This window comes from Entelurus aequoreus, linkage group LG27, assembly GCF_033978785.1.
Source record: "Entelurus aequoreus isolate RoL-2023_Sb linkage group LG27, RoL_Eaeq_v1.1, whole genome shotgun sequence".
NCBI classification, from domain to species: domain Eukaryota; kingdom Metazoa; phylum Chordata; class Actinopteri; order Syngnathiformes; family Syngnathidae; genus Entelurus; species Entelurus aequoreus.
Genome location: NC_084757.1, coordinates 6,204,302 through 6,218,447, shown reverse-complemented (window position 1 = coordinate 6,218,447; position 14,146 = coordinate 6,204,302). Strand labels below are relative to the sequence as shown.

Genomic DNA, 14,146 nt, shown 5'->3' with positions numbered 1-14,146 from the left:
TACTCATCTGGTCCTTACGGGCTACCTGGTGCCTGGGGGCACCGCGTTGGTGACCCCTGTTTTAAAGCATTTATCGGCCTATAATATCGGCAGTCCGATAATATCGGACATCTCTAGCCAGAATAAATAATAGTTCACTTGGTAATTGTGAAAAATATTTTGTACAATCTCTTCTTTCCCACCACTGTTGCTAATGCTTCTTATTGCTTATCTCATTTTGCGTTGGTGGCATTTACCCGCTGGACGAGGTGCTGGCCAAAGTGCGGCGCACGTTGACGGGTTGGGGGACAGACTGGTTGAGGTCGTAGGCCAGGTGGCCTTGCAGCTCCCCCATGGAGAAACTGGGTCCCACTCCGGAGACCACAGGAGCTTCAGAAGAGAAAGACCCCACGAGTGCGAGGAGATGAAGAAGATGCAGGTCAATATCCTCTCTCAGAACTTACTTCTGGACACTTGCACCAGCTCTGTGACGCTGAACACTCCCGAGGTCACGAAGGCGTCCTGGAACTCTGGACCGTCTGCGGCATCAACATCATCATCAACAACAACAACGACGTGAGGTGAAGTCTTGGCGTGCTACTTACCCATGGTGGCGGTGCGACTGTCCTCCTGGTCAGAAGACACGCCCCTAGGGCCAGGACTGCTGTTGTGCTCCGCCTCTGCGCCGCACAAAGATGAGGTTTGTTGACTTGCATAGTAAATAACCTCACATTCATGAAGAGTTTTCAGTTGTTGTTATGGATCACAAATAAAATTCATTTTTAATTCATTAAAAGTGTTTAATTTTGTATAAGCAAAGAGGAGAATATACTTGAACTTTAGTCTTGTGGTCCTCTGTGTCTTTTAATGTTGTATTATAATCTATTGATTTCTTGTTGTTGTATTCTATTTTATTGATTTGTTTTTGTCTTATTCTATTTTGATTTGTTTCATTCTATTTTATTGATGTATTTTATTGTTTTATTCTATTATATTGATTTGTTTTATTGTATTTTATTGATGTCTTTTATTATTTTATTCTATTATTGATGTGTTTTTAGTGTTTTATTCTATTTTATTGATTTGTTTTTGTTTTATTGTCTTTTATTGATTTGTTTTTGTTTTATTCTATTTTATTGATTTGTTTTTGTTTTATTGTCTTTTATTGATTTGTTTTTGTTTTATTCTATTTTATTGATTTGTTTTTGTTTTATTGATTTGTTTTTGTTTTATTCTATTTTATTGATTTGTTTTTGTTTCATTCTATTTTGATTTGTTTCATTCTATTTTATTGATGTATTTTATTGTTTTATTGTATTATATTGATGTATTTTATTATTTTATTCTATTATTGATGTGTTTTTATTGTTTTATTCTATTTTATTGATGTATTTTATTGTTTTATTCTATTTTATGGATTTGTTTTTGTTTCATTCTATTTTATGGATTTGTTTTTGTTTTATTCTATTTTATTTAAGTCTTTTATTCTTTTATTCTATTATTTTTATTTGTTTATTGTTTACTTGTTTCTTTTTAAATGCTTGTGAAGTGAATTATATTTATATAGCGCTTTTTCTCTAGTGACTCAAAGCGCTTTACATAGTGAAAGCCAATATTTAAGTTACATTTAAAGCAGTGTGGGTGGCACTGGGAGCAGGTGGGTAAAGTGTCTTGCCCAAGGACACGACGGCAGTGACTAGGATAGCGGAAGTGGGGATCGAACCTGGAACCCTCAAGTTGCTGGCACGGCTACTCTACCAACCGAGCTATACCGCCCCAATTGTAATTTGACTACTTGTATTGTTTATTGTTAGTGTGCAGCCCTCTGGAGACAGTTGTGTTGTTAATAGTGTTCTTTAAAAAAAGGGTATCGGATTGGATTTATTTAACGATTTTCATGTTATCAAAAAACATTTATCAGCATTAATGTAGACTCATTTTGTATCATTAATGGGATATTTTATTCTGAAAGAGCTTTGATGAAAAAAACTTCTTCCTTCAGATTATGCAGAATACTTCACTGGACCAAGTAGCTGGGGAAAGGAAAGCCTGGGCTTCTCTGCTTAGGCTGCTGCCCCCGCGGTTCGACTTCGGATAAGCGAAAGAAGATGGATGGATGATGGATGGATGAATGGATGCCTTGGCAGCCTGTTGCTACCGCATTGTTTGCATATTAGCGCATTTGTGATGCTAACAAAACACGTTACCAGAGACCTGTGTCAGGGATTTTGAGTCCATCTTTGTTAAAAACTCCAAAGGCACTCAGCGAGGGCAGACCTACGTCTGGCCCGCCCTCTCAATTAGGGTTGTCCCCATACCAACATGTATTTCCATACTTTTCTAAATAAAGGGGACCACAAAAAATGTCATTATTGGAACAAAACATGTTAGTGTACATGAAACATATGTTTATTATTGTCATTTCAATAAAATAGTGACAACTTGTCTTTTAGTAGTAAGTAAGCAAACAAAGACTCCTAATTAGTCGTATGCAGTAACATATTGTGTCATTTATACACCTATTATTTTCTACACATTATGAGGGACAAACTGTAAAAATTGATTATTAATCTACTTGTTCATTTACTGTTAATATCTGCTTATTTTGTCTTTTAACATGTTCTATCTACACTTCTGTTAAAATGTAATAATCACTTATTCTTCTCTTCTTTGATACTTGACATTAGTTTTGGATGATACCACACATTTAGGTATGGATCTGATACCAAGTAGTTACAGGATGGACCGGAGGACCTCAAAAAGACCCATTTGGCTTTTACCTGATATTAATTATTTTATTGAAGTCATTCGTATTTTACTTTTTATCCTATTAGTCATGCAAGATTTTATTTAGTTCTATTTATTTATTATTTATTTACTGTACATTCTTTTCTTTCTTTTTTTCAATCTTCATACGTCTTACTTGTATTTTATTCTTTATCTCTACTCATGGTTCTTACTATTTTTAGTAAAAAGTAAGTTGTAATTAGAGATGTCCGATAATATCGGTCTGCCGATATTTTCGGCCGATAAATGCGTTAAAATGTAATATCGGAAATTATCGGTATCGGTTTTTTTATTAACAGTATCGTTTTTGTTGTTGTTGTTGTTTTTTTTGTTTTTTTTTATTAAATCCACATAAAAAACCCAAGATACACTTACAATTAGTGCACTAAGCCAAAAAAAACCCTCCCCCATTTACACTCATTCACACAAAAGGGTTGTTTTTTTCTGTTATTAATATTCTGCTTCCTACATTATATATCAATATATATCAATACAGTCTGCAAGGGATACAGTCCGTAAGCACACATGATTGTGCGTGCTGCTGCTCCACTAATAGTACTAACCTTTAACACTTCATTTTACTCATTTTCATTCATTACTAGTTTCTATGTAACTGTTTTTATATTGTTTTACTTTCTTTTTTATTCAAGAAAATGTTTTTAATTTAGTTATCTTATTTTATTTGATTCATTTTTTTAAAAAGTACCTTATCTTCACCATACCTGGTTGTCCAAATTAGGCATAATAATGTGTTAATTCCACGACTGCATATATCGGTTGATATAGGTATCGGTAATTAAAGAGTTGGACAATATCGGCATATCGGATATCGGCAAAAAGCCATTATCGGACATCCCTAGTTGTAATATTTTTATTTTCCAACGCTCCTCAGATGAGTCATCTGCCTCAGGGGTTATCGGCTGTGCTTGTGGGGGCGCTTTTGTGTGAGGGTCCTGGTGGCCATGGTCTGATGACCTCCTGTGATAGTGTTTACTCACATGTCTCCTCTGTACTCAGCCATGCAATCATTGCTCCATATAGCTGCATATGTGTGTGTGTGTCCGTGCGTACGTATGTGACAATGGGGGAATGGGTCACCAGGGTATTGTTTTTAACTTTGTAACGCACTTTGAGTTGCATTTCTTTTATGTATGAAAATCGCTTTATAAATAAAGTTGAAATGATTGAACCATGTGACGTTACAGTGACCAGTCAGAATGAATCCATCATCTGTTTAATTCTCTTTTTTTTTAAATGCCGAAAGTCGACTGATTGTTGACTGTGGGCAAAATCTAACTAATCAGATTCGGAATATGAAAAGTCCTAACTTGTTTTATATCCCTTTTCGGATATTTTCTAAAAGTGCACTGCAAAAAGTGAAATCTAAGTAAGATGACATATCTCAAATAAGGCTGATATTTGCTTATTTTCTGTCTGATAAGATCATTCTTCTCACTAAGCAGATTTTCTGTTAGAGTGTTTTACTTGTTTTAAGTGTTTTAGTCCTTGTTGCTGAGATGTGATGAGCTATATTGAGTAAAACATGCTTGAAACTAGAATATCAAGTGTTGCAAAGCTGCGTCATCAACACTCACAAGTATAAAACTACTTTTTTAAAGTCATCATTTCTTATTTCAAGCATGAAAAAAGATCATGATTAGGGATGTCCGATAATGGCTTTTTGCCGATATCCGATATTCCGATATTGTCCAACTCTTTAATTACCGATACCGATATCAACCGATACCGATATCAACCGATATATACAGTCGTGGAATTAACACATTATTATGTCTAATTTGGACAACCAGGTATGGTGAAGATAAGGTACTTTTAAAAATAAAAAAATAAAATAAAATAAGATAAATAAATTAAAAACATTTTCTTGAATAAAAAAGAAAGTACAACAATATAAAAACAGTTACATAGAAACTAGTAATTAATGAAAATGAGTAACATTAAGTGTTAAAGGTTAGTACTATTAGTGGAGCAGCAGCACGCACAATCATGTGTGCTTACGGACTGTATCCCTTGCAGACTGTATTGATATATATTGATATATAATGTAGGAAGCAGAATATTAATAACAGAAAGAAACAACCCTTTTGTGTGAATGAGGAGGGAGGTTTTTTGGGTTGGTGCATTAATTGTAAGTGTATCTTGTGTTTTTTATGTTGATTTAATTTATTAAAAAAAAAAAAAAAAAAAAAAAAAAAACGATACCGATAATCAAAAAACAGATACCGATAATTTCCGATATTACATTTTAACGCATTTATCGGCCGATATTATCGGACATCCCTAATCATGATGTATGCACATCATTATGTCAAGATAATGGCACTAGCATTTACTTCATTTAAGAATATTTTTCAACATATTGAGCAAAAAGGTCTCATATTTGTTTTTTCTATCAAGAAAAGTGCACTTGTTATTAGTGAGAATATACTTATTTTAAGCTATTTCTGGGTTCGTTGAGGTTAGCTAATTTTACTTGTTTTGGAAAGTCTTGACAAGCCGAATTTTCTTGTTCTATTGGCAGATCATTTTGTTTATTTCAAGTAAAATACCGCTCATTTTTGTTTTTCTTGTTTTTGAACACTGACTTTTTGCAGTGTGTCATGGAAATTGGACTTATTTTGCTAACAGACAGATAAACCACCGGAGATCACGATGAAGGATTAATCTGCACTAGTGCACTCAGGTATTTCCTGGCCCTCACCTCTCTCGTGCACGTAGTAGGCCAAGTAGAGGTCCAGCTCCTTGACGGAGACCGAGATGTGTCTGGGCTGCACGCAGAGGAGCGGGTTGGAGCAATGGCCGCCCTTCACCAGACGCTCTCCATCCGTGCTTTCCAGAGGGATTCCTTTAAAGAGGATCACCATCACCAAGTCCAGCCTCCACACCTGCGAGCGGACAACACGGACGTCAGTTCTGTGAGGCGGCCCTCGCGGGAGCCGCTCCGCCTCTCGGCCACCTTGTCCGCTTGTCGGAGGCAGTCGATGCGTCTCATTTTGCCTTTTTGGTCCGGGTTGGACAGGACGCAGCACGCCGCTTTCTTGCCGGTGATGGACAGGACGAAGTCTTCTCTGCATTCAGGTCTGATGTCCTTCCTCAGCTTGGCCAGGAGACGACTGGCCCACTTTTGTTTCACCTGGAAGAAGATGGGTGTGCACACACGTGACTACGACTCTTTTTCTGTTGCCACGGTTATATTTAGATACATTTTTTTACCAACTCAGGGAATAAGTCCTTGGACACTGGAGGGCTTTGCAGGCAAAAGGCTGAAAGGGTTTGGGAGCCAATAGTAGTTTTGCACTCATTTGGGCTAACAGCTGTTAAAATATAAGGGAATGACCCTCCTTGATAAATAGGTAAGCACAATAACATTTTTCAAAATTTCTATACTTTTATAAGGTAAACTTGAATTTAATTTGTAGTAGTTTAGTCTTTATTTGAAGGGACAATGTACAGAAACATTAAGCTCAAAGACAGATATGTTCTGTACCAGATTAGAGCTAAATAGCTCATTTCCATCTGCAGTCCCTGGCTATCTAAATTAAAGGGATACAAAAATCATGCGATAAAATTATGACAATAAAATCATACACAAGTATTAAGAAAAAAGTCATAAAATGCCCTTTCATGTACACATACTTAATATACAATACAAGCACACCTCATGTACATCATCACACAAAGACAATACATGCTTTTGTTCACATATGTCATCATTTGTAAAAACAAGCATGATTTTAACACACACACCTCACAATTTACAATAAAAATGCTCTCATGGATAAATATAATACACATTAGGTTGATGTGTCAATCATAATGCCCATCTTAGTGACCGTGTGAGCAGCTTTGACTGCTCCAAAGCCACTTTTTAACTTCAATTGTGAATGAAGAGTAATTTGTTAGACTTTTCAAGTTTGTTGTGAGGTCGTTCCATTCCTTTATGGCTTTATATGAAAAGGCTGATTGTGCAAAAGAGGTTTTACATCTGGGTATGCTACACTGCCCCCTGGTGGAGGCTCGTGTGTTTCTAGTTGTCACAGCAGATGTAAACTGGACAAAGTGCTTAAGTGGCGCTGGTGCAGTGTTATTTAAGATTCGATGGGCCATTCGTATTGATGCTAATCTTTGAATGTTAGCTAAATTTGACAATCTATATTTTTGGAGAACTAAACAATGATGGTGGTGTTGTGGTTTTCGGTCAAGGATTTTGAGGGATTGTTTGTGCAAAGTTTCCAATGGCCTCAGTGTCATTTTGCTTGCCTGCGACCAACATGTTATACAATAAAAAAAACGAGACATAATCATTGCATTAAAATAAGTTTGAGCTGCCTTCAGTGTTAATGAATTCCTGATACATTTGAACGTTTTTATGTTGTATTTAAGACTCTGGCACATCTGTTTGATATGTTTTTTAAAGCCAAGTGTTGGCTCTAAAATGACACCCAGGTAACGATATTCACTAACATTTTGTATTATTTCCTTATTAACCGTTATATTTGGAAAGGATGACATTTTATATTTGTTTACAAAATACATTGTTGCAGTTTTTTTTAATGTTTAATGTAAGACAAGAGTCATGTAGCCATCTTGCCACCTTCTCCATGGCTGCGGTAGGTTTTCTGGCAACCGTTTCAGCATCATTTGATGCATGTTTTGTACAAAAATTAAAGAAAGACATTTTATATACAATAAAAAAAAATTTGTACAAAATGATGTATTTAAAACATAAATTTACATATAATCCTGCAACATCTGAAGCCGGGATTTGAACCCCCAACGACTGCTTACGAGCTCAGCACTACCGCTGTCATTCTATTATTATCGGTGAAGAAGCAGGAAAGGGCTGGGAATACGTTTGCAGTCAAATTTCACATGAAGCGCCTTGTCATTCATTAAATGTTAGAATAATTATGTATAAGTTATCACACAACTCTTATGCTTAAAGGCCGTTGCTATGGTTATTATCTATTGTGCTCAAGTTCAATGTTCCCTCTAATTGTTCATGTGTGTGAGCAAAGGCAAAAAGTCTGTGAGCATTGAGTGGAGGCCATGTGAGCAACATCAGACGTGCACACTGTGGCTACACTTGCAGCACACCTGGCCCAAACCTGACTAAAGGGCGGAAGGCGGTGTACACCCTGGACAAGTCCCCACCTCATCGCAGGGCCAACACAGACAGACAGACAACATTCTCTTATTATTATAATCAAATGACAGCAGTCATTTCCATTTCTAATATAAGTGTTTAGGCCCACTTACAATGACAATAACAACAAAAAATATTGTTTTTCATGAATTGTGTACTTGTATTGTTGTTGTACTGCTTTAGAAATAATGTGTACCCCTTTCAGACATTGCATTTAGTTGCCATTAAAACATTCACATGTTGCACAATGAGATGTAAGCAGGGGATCATGTGTACATTCCTGCAACTTCCTGTTTGTAAAATATATATTTATTAGTATTTATTTAAAATACTAACAGCATTTCATGATTAATATTTATAAATGAAGATTCCTAATAAATGACTCTAGAATAAGCACACATTTGATTGGTAAATCATAGTGTAACCACCTGGAATGACACTTTATGTGAGGTGTTGGAGTTGTCCGACTTTTTGTGTGTCTGTAAACGCATCACTGGCTAAGTGCCATATGTGCACGTGTTGGCGCAAGTGAGAAAGAGCGAGCGGGTGCTGTTGATATAACAAAGTTGCTTTTGGTCTGGTTTGTACTGCAGAAAATGACCACTTTTTTTTACTAATGTTTTGGTGATGTGTTTATGGCTGACAATAAAGAGTTTTGCTCAGCAAAGTGATGGATGGAATTCATATCCTCAAAACGTCTCGACAGACGTTACAATATTTGAACAATGATGACGAAAACTGTTTTCTCTGTCGTGTCCGTGTGTCGAAAATTGTTATGCGCTTATTTTTTTATTAGATTTTGTGCGTGGCATAGATTTGCCGTGCGCAGAGGACGCTTGAGCAGTGCGCAGTTGCACAGGCGCGCACCTTAGAGGGAACGTTGCTCAAGTTGTACTTTTCTATCTGTGCAGAGGCACACAACTTGTTATCTTCCACTGCAAGTTGCCTCGCAGCAGCAGTTCCTGTCTTCCAGCCCGCTAAAACAGCCAAGGACGGACTTAAAGTACCTCAACGAAGATAAGACGACAACACGCAGACGAAGCAGAGCCAGGGCGAAATCTCGAGCTCAATAACATTTGCATTCTGAATAATCACGTGTTGTGATACTGGGGCTGCTTGCTTAATATGTGTCCCCTCCCCCTAGAAGCAGCCTCAGTGATGTTAGCTGGGGAACTCCCGAATAAATAGAGGAGCATGTGGGACTGCCCCTCAGAGCGTAGTGGGAGACTGTAACTGAGTGTGCAGCCCCATACGTTTCTCCTCATGAGCAAAATTTAACTCTGTCTCTGCCTGATTCCTTGCTTCTTGTCTCGTTTAATAGATAGTTCGGTGTTTGAACTTGACATTAATTGACATTTAACATGTGCTTAATTGTATTATTTTGTTGATATTGTCACATTGTCCTAAATCAGGGGTCACCAACCTTTTTGAAACCAAGAGCTACTTCTTGGGTACTGATTAATGCGAAGGGCTACCAGTTTGATACACACTTAAATAAATTGCCAAAAATAGCCAATTTGCTCAATTTACCTTTAAATCTATGTTATTATTAATAATTAATGATATTTACACTTAATTGAATGGTTTAAAAGAGAAGAAAACACGAAAAGAAATGACAATTAAATTTTGAAACATAGTTTATCTTCAATTTCGACTCTTTAAAATTCAAAATTCAACCGAAAAAAAGAAGAGAAAAACTAGCTAATTCGAATCTTTTTGAAAAAATTAAAAAAAGATTTTATGGAACATCATTAGTCATTTTTCCTGATTAAGATTAATTTTAGAATTTTGATGACATGTTTTAAATAGGTTAAAATCCAATCTGCACTTTGTTAGAATATATAACAAATTGGACCAAGCTATATTTCTAACAAAGACAAATTATTATTTCTTCTAGATTTTCCAGAACAACAATTTTAAAAGAAATTCAAAAGACTTTGAAATAAGATTTAAATTTGATTCTACAGATTTTCTAGATTTGCCAGAATCTTTTTTTTTTTTAAATTTAACATAATAAGTTTGAAGAAATATTTCACAAATATTCTTTGTCAAAAAAACAGAAGCTAAAATGAAGAATTAAATTAAAATGTATTTATTATTCTTTACAATAAAAAAAATAAATTTACTTGAACATTTATTTAAATTGTCAGGAAAGAAGAGGAAGGAATTTAAAAGGTAAAAAGGTATATGTCATTAAAAATCCTAAAATCATTTTTAAGGTTGTATTTTTTCTCTAAAATTGTCTTTCTGAAAGTTATAAGAAGCAAAGTAAAGAAATTAATGAATTTATTTAAACAAGTGAAGACCAAGTCTTTAAAATATTTTCTTGGATTTTCAATTTCTATTTGAGTTTTGTCTCTCTTAGAATTAAAAATGTCGGGCAAAGTGAGACCAGCTTGCTAGTAAATAAATAAAATTAAAAAAATAGAGGCAGCTCACTGGTAAGTGCTGCTATTTTAGCTATTTTTAGAACAGGCCAGCGGGCTACTCATCTGGTCCTTACGGGCTACCTGGTGCCCGCGGGCACCGCGTTGGTGACCCCTGTCCTAAATTGTTAATGTAGTGTTAAATTGTCCACAAATAGGTTTGTTGATAATGACAATAATTGTATGTTTGACTATTTCCCCCCTGGGTGTCACGCTGATTATAATCATGATTTTTAAAACACTAAATCACGGGTATCCACACTTGTTTTTATACATAAAAATTAAGGATGCGGGGGCCACTTTGATACATTTTGTACAATAAAGATACTACAACCAATATAATGTAGATGAATATACAGTATGCTAAGCTGTCTGAACAAAACATCTTAACTTTGTGTTATTGCTGACAAAGCAAATTGGTGTAATTTGTAATCTAATCACCTTTATTGGTGAATCTATTATTATTCTTTATTAATATTGACAATATTACCATTATTAAGGCAGCTAAAAACTTTTCAGGGATTTAGAACACTTGAAAACTTTGCATTTCTTAAAAGAGACTTGTACACATGTTCACAATGACAATCATCAAAGACCATATACACAATGATAAGATGCACTTTTGGTTTTCAGATCCCAATTTTAGGGGAGTAAGGGCCAGTTTCTTTCTTTTTTTGTTTAATGTTTTAATCCAGGACATGTACATTTTGTCTTTGGAATGTGTTGCGTGTCAATTAAATATACACGGCGGGCTGCAAATGGCCGCACTTTGGACACTCCCGCAGTGCACTACAGGCAAAGTCCCATTCAATGTTTAGGAAAAGTTAAATTATCAGTATACTGGCTCTGTTTTTTTTCTTGGTATCACATTGATACAAAAATGTGCAGTATCGCCCATCCTGCATGTTATTTCCAGACGGAACTAATTGTTCCTGACTAAAATTCCGCGCGGTCAGATTTGGTGGACGCACCTGCGAAATGATGGCTGTAGTAAAGTGGAAGTAAAGAAGAAGGAAAGGCAAGAACAACATTTAGTAAGCGGAATGTGAGGTACAGTGTCTCCGGGATGAATTCACAGCAGCGCTTTATTTTTTTCCACATTTTGTTATGTTACCGCCTTATTCCAAAATGGATGAAAATCATTTTTGTCCTCAAAATTCTACAGACAAGATCCAAAAAGCTTTTTTTTTTTTGCAAATGTATTACAGATAAATAAAACTAATCACATGAACATAAGTATTGGCAGCCTTTGCGTAATACTTTGTTGATGCTCCTGTGGCAGCAATTACAGCCTCAAGTCTTCTGGAATAGGATGCTACAAGCTTGGCACACATACAGTATCTTGGGGGAAGTTTTGCTAATCCCTCTTTACACCTCGACTCTTTCATGAATACTAATGTACATGTGGTTTTTATTTTCAATACATTTGCAAAACATAACAAATAAACACTTTCATATTGTCATTATTGGGTATTGTGTGTGGAATTTTGAGGACAAAAATGAATGTATTCCATTTTAGACTAAGGCTATAATGTAACAACATGTATTCTGATTACTGATTCTTGTTCCTTGTACACATTTATGTTATTTACTATAATTTATCAATTGATGGTCCATCCATCCATTTTCTACCGCTTATTCCCTCCGGGGTCGCTGGAGCCTATCTCAGCTACAATCTTGATTGTAATGTTTTTTTTTTCAATCAAGATGGTGAGGCTTATTGTAACAAAAAATGTACACTTTCAAGCAACAACTCCTGTGCCACTTGAAGAAGCTGCACATGTTAGCGCCTTAGCCAACTCGACTCAGTGCTAAAGTTATTTTTACCTCTCAAACAAAGTCTTCAAAATAAAGTAGTTTAGGAGCCTGCACTAATATTTTCACCTAAATTGTCTTTTCATTAGTAAAACGTAATAGCTTTAGTTATATAGCCATAGCTGGCCAGCACTATGCCTGACTAAAATGACAACAAAACAGGGCAATTCAGGAGCATTCTGCGAGTAAGTCAGAGCGCCCTCTGCTGGACAAACTGCATCAGGGGTGTCAAGCACATTTACATTGAGGGCCACATTGCAGTTTGTTTGTAACATTGATTAATATTAGGGATGTCCGATAATGGCTTTTTACCGATATCCGATATTGTCCAATTCTTTAATTAACGATACCGATATCAACCGATACCGATATATACAGTTGTGGAATTAACACATTATTATGCCTAATTTGGACAACCAGGTATGGTGAAGATAAGGTCCTTTTTTTTAAAATTAATAAAATAAAATAAGATAAATAAATTTAAAACATTTTCTTGAATAAAAAAGAAAGTAAAACAATATAAAAACAGTTACATAGAAACTAGTAATGAATGAAAATGAGTCAAATGAAGTGTTAAAGGTTAGTACTATTAGTGGAGCAGCAGCACGCACAATCATGTGTGCTTACGGACTGTATCCCTTGCAGACTGTATTGATATATATTGATATATAATGTAGGAAGCAGAATATTAATAACAGAAAGAAACAACCCTTTTGTGTAAATAAGTGTAAATGGGGGAGGGAGGTTTTTTGGGTTGGTGCACTAATTGTAAGTGTATCTTGTGTTTTTTATGTAGATTTAATAAAAAAAAACAAAAAAAAACAAAAAAAACCCACCAATACCGATAATAAAAAAAAAAACGATACCGATATTTTCCGATATTACAGTTTAAAGCATTTATCGGACATCTCTAATTAATATATGAATATAAATGTATAGATTCACCTCATGATATTGTTATACATTTGATTACAATTTTATATACAGCTGTAACTATCAATCAATCAATCAATCAATGTTTATTTATATAGCCCTAAATCACAAGTGTCTCAAAGGGCTGCACAAGCCACAACGACATCCTCGGTACAGAGCCCACATACGGGCAAGGAAAAACTCACCCCAGTGGGACGTCGGTGAATGACTATGAGAAACCTTGGAGAGGACCGCATATGTGGGTGACCCCCCCCCCCCCCCTTTTCTACCGCTTATTCCCTTTTGGGGTCGCGGGGGGCACGTACAAAGTGAAATATGTCAAGCTTTTATTTGTTATAATTTTGATGATCATTGTTTACAGTTTTGGAAAAACCAAAATGCTCTGACATTTTCCATTCAAGGTTTTTTTATAAGCTGTAAGCCACAATCACCAAAAGGAGGTCAAAAGAAGTCTTGAAATATCTGGAGTTGCATGTTATGAGCCTGTCATGTATACTTTTCACCTTCTATATCTAATGGCTGGAATAATCCAATGTTTGCACGATATTCTAATTCTGTGGGTTCCACCTGTGTGGTTTTTCCATTCAGTGTAAAAAATCATATGTAGATTTTGCTGGCAAAGTCGATGTGATTGTAAAATATTTTTTACAGCTTTTACTGTTAATGGAAAAACGTACTACAGTTTTTTAAGATACAATTCAAGAGACTGAGCTAACAGTTGTTGTTTTCACAATGTACAGTTTGATGAATATTTATTTTTATTTTTTCCCCAAAAAGTTTGGAATGTATGATAATATAATATTTACACTATTAGATAGTATTAAAGTTTCAAAAATATGCAGTACATGTATTTTTTGGGCGATATGGGTAAAAACTGTATCATAATATAAGTAAGATTTAATTTGGCCTGTTATTCTTATTTATATATGGAATACATTAATGTTATGCAGTAATTGTTATTTAAATACTATTGGACCAAATTATTATTTTAAAGTAGCACATTTGTTATATGTTGTTATTTATTTTACTTCTCCAGTCC

The 14,146-nt window shown here is 35.3% G+C and overlaps 1 protein-coding gene across 1 annotated transcript in view; it reads right to left on the bottom strand.

Annotated features, from left to right (window-relative positions):
• Positions 1–14,146, bottom strand: part of nfic (nuclear factor I/C) — an 82,297-nt gene that overhangs the window by 16,939 nt on the left and 51,212 nt on the right. Inside the window, exons 3-7 of the mRNA XM_062038753.1 lie at positions 5,744–5,920; positions 5,489–5,672; positions 585–659; positions 444–518; positions 237–369 (exon numbers count right to left, since the gene is read on the bottom strand). Of these exons, the coding sequence (XP_061894737.1) occupies positions 237–369; positions 444–518; positions 585–659; positions 5,489–5,672; positions 5,744–5,920 (644 nt within the window). The remainder of the gene's footprint in view (positions 1–236; positions 370–443; positions 519–584; positions 660–5,488; positions 5,673–5,743; positions 5,921–14,146) is intronic.